We start from the raw sequence: 20,554 nt of genomic DNA, 5'->3' as shown, positions 1-20,554 counted from the left end.
GAACTCATGGGTAGCTCTGGATAGGAAAGAGGAAGCAGACTTTCTTTTTTTATTATTAATCATTTTATTTGTTTATATTTCAAATGATATCCCCCTTTCCGGTTACCCCTCCACATACCCCCCCCAATCCCATCCCATCCCATCCTCTTTTTCCCCTTCCCGTTTGCCTCTAATAAGGGTTCTCCTCCACCCACTCACCCACTTCCGTCTCTCCCTCTAGCATCCCCTACACTGGGGCATTAAGCCTCCTCCCCCTTCCCATCGATGTCAGATAATGTCATCCTCTGCCACATATGTATCTGGAGTCCTGGCTTCCTCCATGTATGCTCTTTAGTTGATGTTTTAGTCCTTGGGAGCTCTGGGTGGTCAAGTTAGTTGATATTGTTCTTCGTACAGGGTTGCAATTCCCTTCAGCTCCTTCAGTCCTTCCCCTAGCTCTTCCATTGGGGTCCTGGGCACAGTCAGATGGTTGGCTGTGAGTGTCTGCATCTGTATTGGTCAAGTGCTGGTAGAACCTCTCAGGGAATGGCCTTACCAGGCTCCTGTCAGCAAGAGGGAAGCAGACTTTCAATGCCCTTGTTATTTGCTGGCTGAAGGCTGCTTGAACAGAGGTGAGGTAGAAATAGAAAATGGGGCATGTAGTTAGAAAATGGGGTGTCTCATTAGAAACCAGGGCAGCTGCTGCACCATGCTAGGGGACTTGGGGATCATGGTTCACATCTGCATCCTTTGCAAATGCTCATCAACTATAGTAGTTAAGATTATTAATTATAGTAGTCTTGATTATAAAGAATATGTGAACATTATTTATGAATATGCCATTTTCGATTTCTTGCTCCTCATTGGAAGCTTTCCTTTTAATAAGATCCTTTGGGAATTAAATACATGGATAACTTTTTCTAGCCTAAATTTGGCAAAACTTACCCATGGAATCGATTCCCAAAGGATCTTATTAAAACTCAGAGTAAAACATATTGGTTTCCTTTTTTCCAGTTACTCACTCTCTCTCTCCAATTGGACAAAGACTCTTTGAATTTTCAAATTATTTGGGACCAAGTACAAGAAATAGCACCTTCTGGCTTCACCCACTGGAGAAAAGTGACCGCTTCCCCTAGTAACCATTAGCTGCGTTCAGATCCTCAGGGAGGGAGCGTGGGGCCTCGTGAGCTCCTCCCTTTCTCTGTGGCAAGCTCTCGATGGGGCCAGTCCTGTGTTAGTCTTGTTCAGATGATGACATCTGCTGTGAATTCAAAAGTGTGAAGACCATGTGATAGCAGCCAGTCTGCCCTCCACAGTACTCCTTCTGGCCCTTCTGTTCTTTCTATTCCCTCTTCCATGACGTCCTGAGTTTTAGAGGGGATAATATCAATGTATATTTATAGCTGAGCATTCAGCAGTCACTTATTTTCAGCATATTGACCAATTAATGGTCCCTTCAGTATTTACCAGGCACGGTAAAAAAAAGAAAAAAAAAAAAAAAAAACTTCTCTGACCAATGCTGAAAATAGCCGTAAACTCGGTCATAAACATAAATATTTAGAAGTCACTTTGATGTCCATTTAGCAAAGCAGTAATTAACAGGAGCTTCTATACTAGGGCCTGTGACCTCTCCAACCATGGCTCTTTTGACCATGTTTGTGATGCCAGGTGTGTGTAGGAGGCCTCAAATGCAGTCAGAAAGTGTTTGGATAGCCCTGCAGCTGACTTGCTGCTGTTCTTTCTTGGCAGGTCAGTAGTGTTAGCATGCAAGGTCCACAGCTAAGTAACACTGTTGATGGTAACCTCCACCCCCAGCAGCCAGCATAGCACTTTCTGACACCAGCAGAGCTGACAGCAGGGACGGCACCTCCAGCTTGATTTCTTTCTGTCCTATGCCTAAAGCATGTGCTATCTTAAGCAGAGGCTCTTAGCATCTAGTTGTAATGGACATCTAACAGCAGTGGCAGTACCCTGTGTTGTTTTGGGGACTTGAGGGAACTTTCAAGTTATTTTTTTGTGTGACCTATATAGCAAGAAGTAGATACATTTTTGTGTGTGTTGAAACTCGCTATTATTTTGGAATTATGTATATAAGCACAAAGATACACATAGGTTTGTGGGTTTTTTTTTTTGTTTTTTGTTTTTTGTTTTTTGTTTTTTTGCGACAGGGTTTCTCTGTGTAGCCCTGGCTGTCCTGGAACTCACTCTGTAGACCAGGCTGGCCTTGAACTCAGAAATCCGCCTGCCTCTGCCTCCCAAGTGCTAGGATTAAAGGCATGCACCACCACTGCCCGGCTCATAGTTTTTTCACTAATAATTAACACTGGTTTTTATCTATCAGGCCCTCTTCTATGTAACTTAATTTCCAGACTGCATAACATGGGAGTTGTTTCTAACCCAAATGAAAGCTGAGAGACAGACATATTAAATATTTTTCTAACCTCACATTTAGTAAACTACAAATCTAGGCTTCAAATGAATATAGTCTGACACCAGAATCTGTTCTTCATTTCTGCACCGACTCTCTCTCCCTCCCTCCTTCCTCCCTTGGGCTCAGATTTATTTACATTTAGATATATATGCACATGTGTGTGTATGTTTAAGAAGAGGAAATGAACTGGGCGTGGTGGCACATGCCTTTAATCCCAGCACTTGGGAGGCAGAGGCAGGCGGATTTCTGAGTTCGAGGCCAACCTGGTCTACAGAGTGAGTTCCAGGACAGCCAGGGCTGGAAACCTGAAACCCTGTCTTGAAAAACCAAAAAAGAAAAGAAAAGAAGAAGAAGAAGAAGAAGAAGAAGAAGAAGAAGAAGAAGAAGAATTGGATCTTTCATGAATTGCTTTTAGTATGCTTCATCTTCTTTCATTTCTTAATGCATCGATACAGTCATCCACAACCAATACACAGCCAATGTTTAAACGAACACTAGTGGACAGACTTAACAAGAACTGAAGTTATCAGATGGCTTCTATATCATGAACATTAAATAATGAGAATGGCATCTTTGGTGAAGAGAGACTCTTGGAAACATTACATATAGATTTTTATTTTAAGTGACAGAGGGGCTAGAGAGATGGTTCAGCAGTTAAGAGTACTAGCTGCTTTTTCAAGATCTAGGTTTAATTCTTAGCACTCACATGATGGCTCACAACCATCTATAACTCCAATTCCAAGAAATCTGATGCCCTCTTCTGGCCTCCATGGGCATCAGGCGCACACGTGATACACAGACAAACTTGGTTCTACTATGGTGGCAGTGAAGTTTCCTGAACTCACTTTCATCATAGAATATAGCAGGAACTCAGATTTAACACCACAATTAACAAACAAACAAACAAACAAAGAAACAAAAAACACCAGAATTAAAAGATTACTTCATGACAATCCATTGTTCTTCCCAAAAGAAAAAGAGTTGGCCAGCCATTGCTTTGTGCTACAGATGTAAGTCACAAGATTATTCTATTAAAGACCCAGTTTTAACTTTACGTCAAAGTCATTAACAGACATTTTGGTAACACTCTGAAAAGCTCTTTCTCTGGTGTTCTTTTTTTTTTTTTCCATGAACTTAGCATTGTATTTCCATGATGTGTGAGTTCCAGAGCTCTTTGCTAGTGAGAAAGTAAATAAAGTCATATCTGATCTGGGATTTTATCATTCCATTGAGTAATGGAAAGTCAATAAAATAATCATAGAATTAAATGTAAAATACATTTGTGATCATTTTCATGAAAGAAATACCTTGGATTATGAGAGTGCAAAGTAAGAAGAAATGTGCTTGTCTGGAAAGTCAGAAAAGGACTGAACCAATGTCCACAGAAGTAAACCAGTGTCAGGGCGGAGAGGATGGGAGAGGCATGAGCCACCTAGCTCAGAACTGGGCTATGCTAAAGATGCTGTCAGTGTCGAGAGCAGTGTGGCATGGAGTATTTGAATGCAAAGGGTGGTTTTTTGTTTTTTGTTTGTTTTTTAAGTTAGAGGACAGCACAAAAGATGTGTTTATCAGGTTATGGATAAGGCAAGCTGGGAAACATAACTTGAAGGATTGATGGGCCTGGCCCTGTTTAAAAGATTCTAATAATCCAAGATAAGGAGAGGATTACATTTTGTCAGTAGTGTGATCCTTTAATTAGTAGTCAGGCTCTTGTTTGACAAGATTGAGACTTGTGGTTGTCAAAAAGGCTGGAATCATTAAAGCAGGGTAGTTACATGCATTTCTTGGAATACTTTTCACTTAGAATTTACCCATATACATTTGTTGCCAAAGTTTAGCTGTAGACATATGATTTTGAGAACTGGCTCATAATGGTTTAGTTTGCTAAAAAGTCATGTTTGGGGGGCTGGTGAGATGGCTCAGTGGGTAAGAGCACCCGACCGCTCTTCTGAAGGTCCAGAGTTCAAATCCCAGCAACCACATGGTGGCTCACAACCATCCGTAATGAGATCTGGTGCCCTCTTCTGGAGTGTCTGAAGACAGCTACAGTGTACTTACATATAATAAATAAATCTTTAAAAAAAAAAAAAGTCATGTTTGTACTGATTCATCTAAAAGTAACAGTGTCAGATTCTTTCAGGTGTAATGAGAGCTTAGACATATTTGAAGTAATCCGACTACAGAGGCATCTTGGATTTAGTTTTGTCCTGGCCTTTCAGTTATTTCACCCACAACTAATATTTTAGAAGTTCATTTTTTAAGTGTCTTACTTTTAACTATCTGTTCAGAACAATTGGCCTATTTTTTCATATTCACTTTCTTGGTTTATGTAATATTTAATGATAGTGCAACTACAGAGCAGCATATACAAAAAGCATAGCCCTGTAGGGCAGCAAGTGTCTGTGACAGGTGGGAAGCAGGGAGTGAAGTAGGCTCAGGCGTTGATTATGCCGTGCACTTAGAGAGAGAATGCCAGTCTGGAGCATTCTAAGTGCAAGTCCCTTAGAATTTCTGCTGTTTAAAAAAAGCAGCTGTTTGATGTGAGCTTAAATAATAAGAGGCTTGTACAATGTATAGTTTTAAAGAGCATTAGAAAAATTGAGTGACAGGAAATGGGTCTCAGGGTAGTTGTCACATTGAAATCCCAGTGAGAGTAGCATGCCCAGGTTGAGTGACTTAAGGAAGGACATGAGACAGAGGCTTTCTAAACAGTTGCCCTTAACCTTTTATGACCTGTGAATGCTTCACTCAGAAGAATGCATGTGAATAAAAATTAAAAGTTTGCACGCCTTCAATTACAGTTGTTTCTTTGTTACTAAACTTTCTGTAGCTATGATTAACATGCCTCCCAGAACAATGTAAAGGGAGCAGTTGTTTGCTTGGCTGTCAGTTTTCAAGGTTTTTGGGTTTTGTTGATTCCCTAGTCCTTGCCTTTGCTGATTTTTGGGCCTTTGGGGGGAGTAAGAACATCATGGTTGAGGGAGCACACGAGAGAGACCAGCCACGTCGTAGCAAACAGGAAGCAAAGAGTAAGGAACCAGGTAATAGTAAGCTGTAGACTTCTTCCAGATAGTCTCTACTGCCTCCCGGAGTAGAGCCGTCAGTTAGCAGCCAAGTAGGCAACACATGAGTCTATGTAGGGCACTTGATGTTAAAATTATAATACTTTCAGAATTTATATATTTATAGGTGGACTACAAGAATATGTTTGTTTCCTCTGGTGTTTTCTGTTTTTTTTAATTGATTCACTTTACATCCCAATCCAAGACACCCTCCTTCCTCTCCTCTTAGTCCCACTTCAGTCCCATGCTCCTTCTCCCTTTCTCTCCTCCCCTTCTCCTCAGAGAAGGGGGAGGATAGCCCATGAGTACCAGCCTGCCCTGGCACATCAAGTTGAAGCAGGACTAAGCATATCTTCTCCCACGAAGGCCAGACAAGGCAGCCCAGCTAGGGGAAGGGGATCCACAGGCAGGTAACAGAGTCAGAGGCAGCCCTTGCTCCTAAATTGTTGGGTGACCCACATGAAGACCAATCTTCACGTCTGCTACAAATGTGTAGGAGGCCTAGGTCCAGCCCAGGCATACTCTAGGTCCAGCCCAGGCATACTCTAGGTCTAGCCCAGGCATACTCTAGGTCCAGCCCAGGCATACTCTAGGTCCAGCCCAGGCATACTCTAGGTCCAGCCCAGGCATACTCTTTGGTTGGTTCAGTTTCTCTGAGCCCCCATGGGCCTGGGCTAGTTGATTCTGTTGGTCTTGTTGTGATGGTCTTGACCCCTCTATCTCCCTCAATCCTTCCCCTCACTCTTACACAAGACTTCCCAAGCTCTGCCTAATGTTTGGCTGTGGGTCTCTGCACTTGCTTCCATCAGACGCTGGATGAAGCCTCTCACAAGACAGTTATGCTAGGCTCCTGTCTCCAAGCATAGCAGAGTATCACTAATAGTGTCAGGAGTTGGGTGGGTCTCAAGTTGGCCATTCCCTCACTCTGCTTCATTTTATCCCTGCTCATCTCGTAGCAGGACATTTTTTGGGTCAAAGGTTTTGTGGGTAGGTTGGTGGCCCCCTCCCTCTACTGGAAGTCCTACCTGGCAACAGGAGGTGGCTACTTCAGTCTCTGTATCTCTAGCTGCTAGGAGTCTCAGCTAGGATCATCCCCAGAGACTCCCTGGAACCTCCCCTGTCTCAGATCTCCAGCTTGCCCCAGATATGCCCCACACACACGGTTTTTGTTCTCTTTCCCAGTCTTCATCTGTATGCCCTGGCCCTATAACTGGTCCCCACCCTGTCTTCCTCCCCACCCCCTATTCCATCCAATACCCTCCCTTCATCCACCTCCAGTGTCTATTTTATTTCCCCTTCTGAGTGAGATTCAAACATCTTCCCTTAGGCTCTCCTTCTTACTTAGCTTCTTTGGGTTTGTGGATTGTACCATGATTATCTTATACTTTACAGTTAGTATCCACTTATAAGTGAGTACAGATCATGTAGATCTTAATGGATCTATCCTCACTCAGGATAATATTTTCTAGTTGCATCCATTTACCTGAAAATTTCAGGATATCTTTGTTTTTAATAGCTGAATAGTATTCCATTGTGTAGATATGTCACATTTTCTTTATTCATTCTTCAGTTGAGGGACATCTAGGTTGTTTCCAGTTTTTTACTATTATAAATAAAGCTGCTATGAACATGGCTGACCAAGTGACCCTGAGGTATAGTGGAGCATATTTTGGTTATATGCCCAAGAGTACTCTAGCTGGGTCCTTGGGTAGAACTTCTCCCAGTTTTCTGAGAAACTGCCAAGTTGATTTCCAGAGTGGTTGTACAAGTTTGCACTCTGAATAGCAATGAAGTGGTGTTCCCCTTTTTTCCACATCTTCACCAACCTGTGCTGTCATTTGATGTCTTAATTAGGGTTTTAATTGCTGTGAACAGACACCATGACCAAGGCAACTCTTATAAAGACAACATTTAATTGGGGCTGACTTACAGGTTCAGAGGTTCAGTCCATTATCATCAAGTCTGGAACATGGCAGCATCCAGGCAGGCGTGGTGCAGGAGGAGCTGAAAGTTCTGCATCTTCATCTGAAGGCTGCTAGCAGGATACTGGCTTCCAGGCAGCTAGTGGGTCTAAAAGCCCACACCCACAGTGACACACCAACTCCAACAGGGCCACACCTTCTAATAGTGCTACTCCCTCGGCCAAGCCTGTACAAACCATCACACTTTGAGTTTTTGATCTTGGCCATTCTGATAGGTATAGGATAGAATCTCAGAGTTATTTTGGCTTGCATTTTCCTGATGACTAAGGACATTGAATCTTTCTTTAAGTGCTTCTCGGCCATTAGAGAGATTCCTCTGTTGAGAATTTTCTGTTCTATACCCCATTTTTAAATAGGGTTATTTGGTTTGTTAGTAGCTAATTTCTTGAGTTATTTTGTATATATTAGATAGTAGCTCTCTGTTAGATGTAGGTTTGGTGAAGATCTTCTCCCATTCTATAAGCTGCCATCTGGTCCTATTGATGGTATCCTTTGCCTCAGGAGCTTTTCAGTTTCCTGAGGTCTCATTTATTAAGTTGTTCTTAGTAGCTGAGATATTGGTGTTCTGTTCAGGCATTTGTCTCCTGTGCCAATATGTTCAAGGCAGTTCCCCACTTTCTCCTCTACTAGATTTAGTGTATCCAGTTTTATGTTCAGATCTTATTATTTGCTGATGAGATCACATATTTTAAGGTAACCAACACAAACAGATCTAAGAGTGCGCACCTAGAATTTGGGCTGAATGGGCAAGTGTGATCATGAACGACTGGGCAACTCATCTGTCCTTGAGTTTCCTCCTCTATAAATTGAGATGCTCATCAGCACCTCTTAGGAAGATGTTCTAAGAACTGAAAGAGTTAATGTGTCTAAAGGCTCTGACACATACTTGGTTTGGGGTGCTTATAGCCTGTATCTCTCACAGGATCCACGTTCTTTTGTTTTGTTTTGTTTTGTTGCAGACAAATATGGTGTGCTAAGAAGGTGTTTGAGAGACACAGAAAGGATTCTTACTTTTCAGATGCTAGATAGATTACATAATTTCTAGCACTGTAACATTCTAGAGATTGGCATCTGGGAGAACATAAGTTAGTGGTAGGGTTGTGTATGTATGTAAGGTATATGGAAGCACTAAGATTGCCTGAATAGGACTTTGCTTCCTCCCCAAATTGTATAGCACCTTCTTCTACTGGAAGATAAAATATATGTTATTAGAGTGGCTTCTATCTTGGTTTCATTGCTGCTATACAGAATATGCTGTTCTAGCTTCATTCTTTAGGTTGACTTGTTAGATCCTGAAAGTTGTAATTTTCTTTTTTGATTCACTTCAGCCTTTCTGAGATCTCAACCTATAATTATAACACATACCTAATACAACACAGACTTTTATTCAGAATATGCTAAACGTTTTATAGCACTGATTTTATTATAATCTAGAAAATCAGGTTCCTAGCATTCAGGAAGATTTTGATTTTTTACTCATTTACTGATAGACTGATTCTGGAATTCACACTACTTGCATTTGAATCAGGGTGGTGGCTGCTGCTGCTGCTTAAATTATTTTTTCTCTCTTGAAACTGTCACCATAATTATCCTGGGAACTTCTAAGAGGGACAAAGAGAGGTAGGGAGTAAGGAAGAAGCCATAGGATGGAGGACTCCTTTGCCAACCGAGGCCATAAACTGGAATGGACTAGCTCTTCTCCACACACTTGATCATTTGTTTATCTTTCCTCTAGATCACACCTTTTGGCCAGTTTCATTAATTACTATGAACTTATTTCCTTATATCTGAAATAGAATACCTGAAAGTACCACTTCACTGGCTGTGGTGAGGATTGTGAGTCGGTATGTAGAAGGGTGTGCTTAGCTGAGGGCCTGGCATGGCCTGTTCCCTCTCAAGGGTTGGATTCTTTCCCTCAGGATTAGTCTAGTCTAGCATTAATCCATGGCATATCAAGTGTTGGTACTGATCTAGTTCTTAACTGAACTGAATCAGAGTGGAGAGCCTTTCTCATAAAGCTTTCTTAGTCTAGTAGGTAGATGATAATAGAATTATGGGTTAGATACAGGGAGTTGTTAGCAAAGTAATAGGAGCAGTGATCTGGATTAAAACTGAGTCCAAACTCAAAGTGGTCTCATTAAAGCATTTAACTCCTGAAATGGTATTGAGCATAGCCATTCCAAGACACATTTGAATTCCAAGCCTTCCTCCTCTTTTCCTCATCTCTCTTCCTTTATCTCTTTTCCTGCTCCTTCCTCCTCCTCCTCCTCTTCCTCTTCCTCCTCCTCTTCCTCCCCCTCCTCCTCCTCTTCCTCCTCCTCCTCCTCCTCTTCCTTGAGGAAAAACATTCAGGGAAGCTGCTCTACCCACAGGGCTAATTCTTCAGTCTGGAGGGGCAGTGCCATATATAGGATTGTGTCTCCCACAGGCTTTACTTATGAAACACATGATATTGACCCAGGAAGCCACAAATCATTTCTGCCTAGAGATTTAAAGGAGTTTCTGTCTATATGACCTTCAGTTCTGGGTATTTTAATGTTTTTAAGTGTAAAGCCCTCCTTTGTTTTATATGATGTCTTTATATTGCTTGGTTCTAAGAGAATAGATAGAGAGGAATACTTGAAGTACTTTATTTATCTGAATTATTAGACTCATATTAAGAACTGTCTTGGAGGACTGGGAAGATTGCTCAGTGGTTAAAATGCTTACCATGCAAGTGTGAGGGCCAGAGTTTGAATCTCCAGAACCCACAAAAATGATTGGTTGGCTTTGTGACCTTAATTCCAGCAAGACTGGGAGATAGACAGGATTCCCAGAGCAAGCTGGTTAACATATTGGTGAGCTCTAGATTTGATTGAGTCTGCCTCAGAGAATAGGGTAGAAGAACAATCAATGATGATACCTAACATCAACTTTTAATCTCCATATACATGCGAACAAGCATGTTCACATATATGCAAATATGCATACATGCGCACCACACACGAATATGAAAAAGAAAAGGGAAAAAAAACTCTTGGAGACTGGAGTTAATGATATTAATAATGATAATATTGATATTATTATTATTAATGATATTTAATAATAATAATGATATTCACCTAGAATCTCAGACATTGGGAGGCTTATGTAGAAGGATCTAACATCAAGGCCAGGCTGTGGAACATACTGAGACCCTTTCAGGAAAAGAAAAAAAGAAAAACAGAAAGAAAGATAGATTGATCCAGAGGTAGATATATACCTATATACCTCAGTGTTTTATCTGATGTCTAAAATGTTCTACTTGTTCCTGAGTTAGGCTGGTTAGCTGGCCATAATAACAGTTACTTTCTCAGACCTAAAAATATTGAGGAGAGAATAACATTTAGATTGAAAGCAGAACTTCATCAGAAGTGGCTAGATATGTAAATACTGAGGGCTAGAGCTAGAAATATGTTTGGCAAAAGGCTAAATAAATTATCAAAGAACTATTTGAAATAGCACCAAGCATGTTTTTCCCTTGAATGAGTGTTTGTATGTGTTGGCTGAGAGCATTAATTTTATTTCCATAAAATACTATTCTGCCAATGTGGTATTTTAATTTTTTTCCTTTTCTTCAGCTTATGGGATTTTTTTTCTTTTCTTTTTCAGCTTATGGGAAAGTATTTCTAGTTCGTAAAATAAGCGGCCATGATGCTGGAAAGCTGTATGCTATGAAGGTTTTAAAAAAGGCAACAATAGTTCAGAAGGCTAAAACTACAGAGCATACAAGGACAGAACGACAGGTTCTGGAGCACATTAGACAGTCACCATTTTTGGTGACATTGCACTATGCTTTCCAGACAGAGACCAAGCTTCATCTCATCTTAGGTAAGTGTCCATTGTTGTCATACTTTCTCTGAGAACATTTTTCTTTAGGTCTTGAGGCAGCATAGTTTGGACTTAATGAAATTGTTTTGCCTCTCATTCTCTTTGTGGTGGCATTTCCTTTAGCATCTTGCTCTGGAAGTGAAGACTCTTCCCCCACCCCAGCATGAAGAACTTTGTACACCTCTATTCCACACTCCGTGATTACTCAGTGTGCATCCAACCAGAGTAAGGAACTTGACAGCCCTGTGGGCCCTGATTGGTACTTAGTTCTCAAGATTGCACAGGTCTGGGTTGACAGGGGACAGTTATGGAAGCTGATAGTGAGAAAACATAAACAGAATGGTATTTCTGGGGCTACTCTTCATGTTCTGGTGGGAAGCCTGAATATAAAGGGAGTACCCTGCTAATCCCTAAACCCTTTCATTCCCCATAGGTATTTTCTGAATCCTTTCCTTTCCTCCTTGGCCTGTTGTTTATGATCTTTGGGAAAGCCCCAGCATATAGTGCCATAGAAAAATGGGACACTTTTCTGGTCCTACTAGAAGTAAATGCCAACACTCTGAGTGTCGCACTCTGACATAGTTGCAGATTTCACGGTACTATTTGCAGATATGTATCATAACTTCCTCCTGGAATTGGTGTGAGAATTAGATAAGCTAGAATTGCATGTTGCTCTGGAAGCAGTATCTATTTAAGTGTCAAGAGTATGTTCTTGTTACTTAACCTTCACCATATCTGACTCCCAGCAAGATCCCTTGGCCCTACAAGAGCCCCTCTCCAGTATGTAGAGGTGTTGGAAGCTGCATGTACTGAGCTTGCATATCTTGTATACTCTTGAAAGTTAAGATTGGGACTCAGGTCTGACCCAGTGTAAAGTCTGCTCTCTTTTGGTGAAACAAAGCTGTCTCCATTTATTGATTAGTTGTAAGAGTTTTTAAATATGTATGTGGCAATTTTATTATATGCTCTTATTATCTAAAATTTGGAGTTATTTTTCTGCCATGAAGTTACATGTTAGGCTAACTGTGCATTGTTTGTCATCAACTAAGAATACCAAATCTTATATATGAGTATAAGACAATCACTCATGTCCTATCAGAGTGCCTAGCAACCTCATCTTCTTCCCATTGTTCCAGTGTCAACTGGCCCTGTGTTCTGCCTCCTGTGTACATCCACTGTATTAAGTGACTATTTATATTTGTTTTGTTAAATTTTTTTCATACATTATATTTTGATCATTTTTTTTTCATTCACACTGTTTTTCAAAAGACCATTTTCACACTATTAATCCTATCCAGGAGCATGGGAGATCTTTATATCTTTTGATGTCTTTCTCCAATATCGTCAAGGTTTTACTATACGGGTCTTTTGCTTGTTTGATTAGAGTTATCCTAAGATCTTTTTGAGTTTATTATGAAAGCTACTGTTACTCTGATTTCTTTCTCAGTCTGTTTATCATTTTTGTATAGGAAAGCAAGTGATTTTTGAGTGTTATTTTTCTGTCCTGCTCCTTTGCTGAAAGTGTTTATGAATTGTAGAAGTTTGCTGATAAAGTCTTTAGCATCCCTTATGTGTACATTCATGTCATCTACATAAAGATTCTTTGACTTCTTCCTTTCTTGTTTGTATTCCCCTTGACCTCCTACAGTTGTTTTGTTGCTGTAAAATAAGACTTAAGTACTTTGAGTTTTTTCTGTTTCAAGTGCTTTCTGTAGAGCTGGTTGGTGAACAGAGATTGCTTACATTTGTTTTTTATAGTAAAAGGTTTTCTCTCTTTGTGGATTATAATTGCATGGGATACTGGTCTGAGCTTGTATGTATGTGTTTTCAGAAGTTGTTAGAACATTCATTTGCCTCTTCTGGCTTTCAGAAGGAAAAGTCAGGGTTATTCTAATGGGCTTGCCTTTCCTAGTTTCTCCTCTGAAAATACCCTATCCTCTCACCTCTCCCCCTGCTCCCCAACCCACCCACTCCCACTTCTTGGTCCTGGCATTCCCCTGTACTGGGGCATAGTACCTTCACAGAACCAAGGGCCTTTCCTCCCATTGATGACCGACTAGGCCATCTTCTGCTACATATGCAGCTAGAGACATGAGCTTTGGAGGTACTGGTTAGTTCATATTGTTGTTCCACCAATAGGGTTGCAGATCCCTTCAGCTCCTTGGGTACTTTCTTTAGCTCCTTCATTTGGGACCCTGTGCTCTGTCCAATCGATGACTGTGAGCATCTGCTTCTGAATTAGTCAGGCACTGGCAGAGCCTCTCAGGAGACAGCTATGTCAGCAAGCGCTTGTTGGCATCTGCAATAGGGTCTGGGTTTGGTGGTTGTTTATGGGATGGATCCCCAGGTGGGGCAGTTTCTGGATGGTCCTTCCTTCAGTCTCTGCTCCGAACTTTGTCTCTGTAACTCCTCCCATGGGTATTTTGTTCCCCCTTCTAAGAAGGATCAAAGTATCAATACTTTGGTCTTCCTTCTTCTTGAGTTTCATGTGTTTTGCAAATTGTATCTTGGGTATTCTGAGCTTCTGGGCTAATATCCACTTATCAGTGAGTGCATATCATGTGTGTTCTGTTGTTATTGGGTTACCCCACTTAGGATGGGGTATCCTCCAGATCCATCCATTTGTCTAAGAATTTCATAAATTCATTGTTTTTAATAGCGGAGCAGTACTCCATTGTGAAAATCTACCACATTTTCTGTATCCATGCTTCTGTTGAGGGACATCTGGGTTCTTTCCAGCTTCTTGCTATTATAAATAAGGCTGCTATGAACATAGTGGAGCATGTGTCCTTATTATAAGTTGGAGCATCTTTTAGGTATATGCCCAGCAGTGGTATTGCTGTATCTTCTGGTAGAACTATGCCAATTTTCTGAGGAACCACCAAACTGATTTCCAGAATGGTTGTACCAGCTTACAATTCCACCAGCAATGGAGGAGTGTTCCTTTTTCTCCACATCCTCGCTAGCATCTGCTGTCACCTGAATTTTTGATCTTAGCCATTCTGACTGGTGGGAGGTGGAATCTCAAAGTTGTTTTGATTTGCATTTCCCTGATGATTAAGGATGTTGAACGTTTTTTAGGTGCTTCTCAGCCATTCGGTATTCCTCAGTTGAGAATTCTTTGTTTAGCTCTGTACACCATTTTTTAATAGGGTTATTTGAATTTCTGGAGTCTAACTTCTTGAGTTCTTTATATATATTGGATATTATTCCCCTATTGGATTTAGGATTAGTAAAGATCTTTTCCCAATCTGTTAGTTGCCGTTTTGTCTTATTGACAGTGTCTTTTGCCTCACAGAAGCTTTGCAATTTTATGAGGTCCCATTTGTTGATTCTTGGTTTTACAGCACAAGCCATTAGTGTTCTGTTCAGGAATTTTTCCCCTGTGCCCATATCTTCAAGGTTTTTCCCCACCTTCTCCTCTATAAGTTTCAGTGTCTCTGGTTTTATGTGGAGTTCCTTGATCCACTTAGACTTGAGCTTTGTACAAGGAGATAAGAATGGATCAATTAGCATTCTTCTACATGCTAACTGCCAGTTGAGCCAGCACCATGTGTTGAAAATGCTGTCTTTTTTCTACAGGATGGTTTTAGCTCCTTTGCCAAAGATCAAGTGACTGTAGGTGTGTGGGTTCATTTCTGGGTCTTCAATTCTATTCCATTCATCTACCTGTCTGTCATTGTACCAGTACCAGTTTTTATCACAATTGCTCTGTAGTACAGCTTGAGGTTGGGGAAAGTGATTCCACCAGAGGTTCTTTTATTGTTGAGAATAGTTTTTGCTATCCTACGTTTTTTGTTATTCCAGATGAATTTGCAAATTGACCTTTCTAACTCTGTCAAGAATTGAGTTGGAATTTTGATGGGATTGCATTGAATCTGTAGATTACTTTCAGCAAGATAGCCATTTTTACTATATTAATCCTGCTAATCCATGAGCATGGGAGATCTTTCCATCTTCTGAGATCTTCAATTTCTTTCTTCAGAGACTTGAAGTTCTTATCATACAGACCTTTCACTTCCTTAGTTAGTGTCACACCAAGGTATTTTATATTATTTGTGACTATTGTGAAAGGTGTTGTTTCCTTAATTTCTTTCTCAGCCTGTTTATNCTTTGAGTAGAGAAAGGCCATTGGTTTGTTTGAGTTAAGTTTATATCCAGCTACTTCACTGAAGTTGTTTATCAGGTTTAGGAGTTCTCTGGTGGAATTATTCGGGTCACTTATATATACTATCATATCATCTTTAAATAGTGATATTTTGACTTCTTTCTTTCCAATTTGTATTCCTTTGATCTCCTTTTGTTGTCTAATTGCTCTGGCTAGGACTTCAAGTAATATATTGAATAGGTATGGAGAGAGTGGGCAGCCTTGTCTAGTCCCTGATTTTGGTGGGATTGCTTCAGGTTTCTCTCCATTTAGTTTGATGTTGGCTACTGGTTTGCTGTATATTGCTTTTATTATGTTTAGGTATGGGCCTTGAATTCCTGATCTTTCCAAGACTTTTATCATGAAGGGGTGTTGGATTTTGTCAAATGCTTTTCAGCATCTAATGAGACGATCATGTGGTTTTTGCCTTTGAGTTTCTTTATATAGTGGATTATGTTGATGGATTTCTGTGTATTGAACCATCCCTGCATCCCTGGGATGAAGTCTACTTGATCATGATGGATGATCGTTTTGATGTGTTCTCGGATTCAGTTAGTGAGAGTTTTATTGAGTATTTTTGCATTGATATTCATAAAGAAAATTGGTCTGAAGGTCTCTTTCTTTGTTGGATCTTTGTGTGGTTTAGGTATCAGAGTAATTGTGGCTTCATAGAACGAATTGGGTAGAGTACCTTCTGTTTCTATTTTGTGGAATAATTTGAGGAAAGTTGGAATTAGGTCTTTGAAGGCCTGATAGAACTCTGCACTAAACCCAGCTGGTCCTGGGCTTTTTTTTGGTTGGGAGACTATTAATGACTATTTCTGTTTCTTTAGGGGATATGGGACTGTTTAGATCATTAATCTGATCCTGATTTAACTTTGGTACCTGGTATTTGTCTAGAAATTTGTCCATTTCATCTAAGTTTTCCAGTTGTGTTCAGTATAGGCTTTTGTAGTAGGATCTGTTGATTTTTTTTGGATTTCCTCAGGTTCTATTGTTATATTTTCCTTTTCATTTTGTTAATTAGGATACTGCAATATTAATATTCTTTCTGTTCTGTACATTTAGTGTTTTGATTATTTTATGTCATGGGTATTTATTTTCTGGTCCTGTCTAGTCGGTGGTCTGTATTCTACTTTGATAAGGTGCATGAACCAAAAGCTGGTAAGAGTCTAGATTTCTCCATCCTGCATTATTGCATTATACCCTGCCCTTCTCTTTCTCTCTGATGTCATACTCTCTCCTTTCTTCTGGCTGGATCCCCTCTTCTTCTTTTGTTTTTTATTATTTATTGCAACTACTTCAGTTTTCTCTCTTTTTAAAAATAAATTGTATTTTACTTTTAAAAGAAGATAGGAATTTGATTAAATTCCCATTAAATCACTTATTTTCTATTATTTTTAATCTCAGGCATTATCCCATAATCAAATACAAATAAAATAAGGAAATATTTCTTATACCAACCCAAGAATGGAATATGGCCCAGGCAACATTTTCTTTCCACAGTAAGTTTCAGTATAGTAAAAAACATGCCATTCTGTCCACTAGATTTATTTGCACAGTTGTTCTTTGTCCACGGTGAAAGCCATTTTTTTATTTGAGTTTAAAATTGAACTTTCTAGATATTCAGTACAAGAATTGTTATACACTATACTTTGGTTCCGTTATTGTTCGCAGTACTCTGATACCAGGGATTTCCAAATAAGGTGTTATGCTTAGTTCCTATGTTGATCTCTAAGACTGCCCTAACAATATCACGGGCTAGGTTGCTTACCCACATGGATTTATTTTCTCAGAGTTCTAGTCACTACAGGATTCAAGTGTTGACAGGGTTGGTGTCCTCTGTGGCTTATAGATGACTTTCCTCTTTTTGCCTCTTTTATATGGTCATTCCTCTGTGCGTGTGTGGCCCTGATGCCCCCGCCCTCTTTTTATATAAGTCCTGTTCTTGTAAAGATACTGAGCTAATGATCTCATTGAAATTCTAAATAAACTCATTCTCAGTTACTTGGGCTAGGGCTTCAAAATATGAATTTTGGATATCCTCAGTTAGACCATTAAAATCCCTAATATTTTTTTTATGTTATTATTAACTGACTTTATCTAGTATTTCTGTGAGGTTATAACAAGTCTTTACATGTTTAACTCTTTAAGGCTTTGTCTTATAGGAAAATATCATAGATGTTTAAAACAAATAGAGAATAGCACATTTAAAAAATTCTGTTATGAAAAGGTATCTCACACACATACACACTATATAGAAGAAGTTTTTTTTTTTAATATTTTTTATTACTTATTTTCCTCAATTACATTTCCAATGCTATCCCAAAAGTCCCCCATAGCGCCCCCCACTTCCCTACCCACCCATTCCCATTCTTTTGGCCCTGGCATTCCCCTATATTGGGGCATATAAAGTTTGCAAGTCCAATGGGCCTCTCTTTCCAGTGATGGCCGAATTAGAAGAAGTTTTATTACCTTACACTGTACAGTTATTGACTGAAAGTTTGCCTTCTTGTTCTTCAGTTTTAGGATGGTGAAAGAGTAGTATGTATTCAGGAGTAATTGTTCTCAGATTCTGAACTTTGATTCCCCCTCAACCAGGCTAGCAATATTTGACACTCTTCTCCTGTGATGTGGTCAGTGTCATTGAGTCACAGTGCAGTCACAAGGGGAACACATCTAAAGCTCTGCTGCATTGTATTGCTAAGCTAGGCTATTAAGTATATTAGGTATATTTAATGCATTTCCAACTTAGTATTTCAACTTAAGTGGATTTATCAGGACAGAGTACTGTCATAAGTAAAGAAAGCATATGTATCCTTTTGTTAAGACTTAGAATAGCCTAATAAGTCTTTAAAAATATGTGTATGTTTGATCAATGAGAATCTTGTGTAATTAATTAATTATTTATTTATATTAGTTAGTGATATCTGCCTTTTCTGTGGTGGTTTGAATAAGATTGGCCTCCATAGGCTCATATATTTGAGTGCTTAGTCATCAGGGAGTGGCGGTATTTGGGAAGGACTAGGAGGTGTGGTCTTGTTCCAATAGGTGTGCCCGTGTTGGAGGAAGGTGTCACTAGGAGAGAGGGGGGTGGGCTTTGAAGTTTCAAAAGCCCAAGCCAGACCTAGAGTCAGTCAGCCCATCAGTCTATACCTGTCTGTCTCTGTCCCTGGATCAGGATGTAACACTCTGCCATTACTCCAGTGCCGGCCTGCATGCTGCCATACTCCCCACCATGATAATAATGGACTAAATCTCTGAAACCAAAAGCTAGTCCCCAATTAAGTGCTGTTTTAAAAAATAGGAGTTGCTTTACTTATGTCTCTTCACAGCAATAGAATAGTGACTAAGACATTTCCCAACTAATATATTTTTATTTTCTTCAATACTCAGTTGTTGAATTATTCTACAGCTGTCAAATAAACTACCTTGAATGGAGTATCTAAGCAATGATTTAGACTTTTTTAGATTAGAATGTTTAGAATTCTTATCATTCTAGGGAGCTGGGGAGGGCATTTCTCTACTGCTTTGGCTGCTCTCATTTTCATGGTATGTAGTAGAAGAGCTAACTGGTCAGAAGATCCATGGTAGATACAGTTTCATATCTGATACTTGGTGTTATTGTTGGCTGGGCCACCTTGTTTCTCCCCAGGGCTACTTTCCATCCTTGAGGACAGCAATTCAGCTTCTTTAGTCTGGCAGTCTGAGAGTAGCACATGAAGACTGGTGGAGGTGGCACAGCTCATCCAGGAACTCAGGCAGTCATTCGATCAGCACATGATCGCCTAGATTTATCTCTTACTGAGGGGGAACAGCAAAGAGTTTGTAGTCATCTACCAAACAAATATGCATTCAGATGTAACAAATTAAAAATGGTTTGACTAATTCAGGAAAACTTCCTTCCCTATGTCTTTTTTTTTTTTTTTAAATTGGATATTTTCTTTATTTACATTTCAAATGTTATCCCCTTTCCCGGTTTCCCTCCCTCCCGGAAACACACCTAACACATCCTCCCTCCCCCTGCTTCTATGAGGGTGTTCCTCCACCCTCAATTACCCTACACTGGGGCATCTATCGAGCCTTCATAAGACCAAGGACCTCTCTTTCTATTGATGCATGACAAGGCCATCCTCTGCTACATATGCAACTGGAGCCATGTGTACTCCTTTGTTGATGGCTTAGTCCCTGAGAGCTCTGGGGGATCTGGTTAGTTGATATTGTTCTTCCTATGGGGTTGCAAACTCCTTCAGTCCCTTCTCTAACTCCTCTATTAGGGACCCTGCACTCAGTCCAATGGTTGGGTGCTAACATCCACCTCTGTATTTGTAAGGCTCTGGCAGGGCCTTTCGGGAGATAGCCATATCAGGCTCCTGTCATCATGCACTTCTTGGCATCCACAATAATGTCTGAATTTGGTAAATGTATATGGGATGAATCCCCAGGTGGGACAGTCTCTGCATGGTCTTTCCTTCAGTCTCTGCTCTACACTTTATCTCCATATTTGCTCCTGTGAGTATTTTGTTCTCCTCCTAAGAAGGACCAAAGCACCCACACTTGGGGCTTCCTTCTTGAGCTTCATGTGGTCTGTGAATTGTATCCTGGTTATTTTTAGCTTTTGGGCTAGTATCCACCTATCAGTGAGTGCATACCATGTGTTTTCTTTTGCTATTGGTTACCTCACTCAGGATGGTATTTTCTAGTTCTATCCATTTGCCTAAGAATTTCATGAATTCATTGTTTTTAATAGCTGATTAGTACTCCATTCTGTAAATGTACCACATTTTCTGTATCCATTCCTCTGTTGAAGAACATCTGGGTTCTTTCCAGTTCCTGGCTATTATAAATAAGGCCAGTCAGAATGGCTAAAATCAAAACCTCAGGTGACAGAGATGCTGGCGAGGATGTGGAGAAAGAGGAACACTCCTCCATTGCTGGTGGGAATGCAAGCTGGCACAACTACTCTGGAAATCAGTTTGATGGTTCCTCAGAAAACTGGACATAGTATTACCCAAGGACTCAGCTATATCACCTCTGGGCATATACCCAGAAGATGTTCAAACATGTAATAAAGATACAGGTTCCACTATGTTCATAGCTGCCT

The 20,554-nt window shown here is 40.1% G+C and overlaps 1 protein-coding gene across 2 annotated transcripts in view; it reads left to right on the top strand.

Annotated features, from left to right (window-relative positions):
• Window positions 1-20,554, top strand: part of Rps6ka5 (ribosomal protein S6 kinase A5) — a 178,699-nt gene that overhangs the window by 59,101 nt on the left and 99,044 nt on the right. The window contains exon 3 of one of the 2 annotated variants that reach the window (XM_021178733.1): window positions 11,085-11,303. In XM_021178733.1, the coding sequence (XP_021034392.1) occupies window positions 11,085-11,303 (219 nt within the window). Of the gene's footprint in view, window positions 1-11,084; window positions 11,304-11,499; window positions 11,529-20,554 lie in introns of those variants that run through there. The other variant, XM_029484482.1, reaches the window with a different exon arrangement.

Source organism: Mus caroli, chromosome 12 (genome assembly GCF_900094665.2).
Source record: "Mus caroli chromosome 12, CAROLI_EIJ_v1.1, whole genome shotgun sequence".
In the NCBI taxonomy this organism is placed as follows: Eukaryota; Metazoa; Chordata; class Mammalia; order Rodentia; family Muridae; genus Mus; species Mus caroli.
The sequence above is the reverse complement of the archived record's forward strand: the minus strand, read 5'-3'. Positions and strand labels throughout refer to the sequence as shown.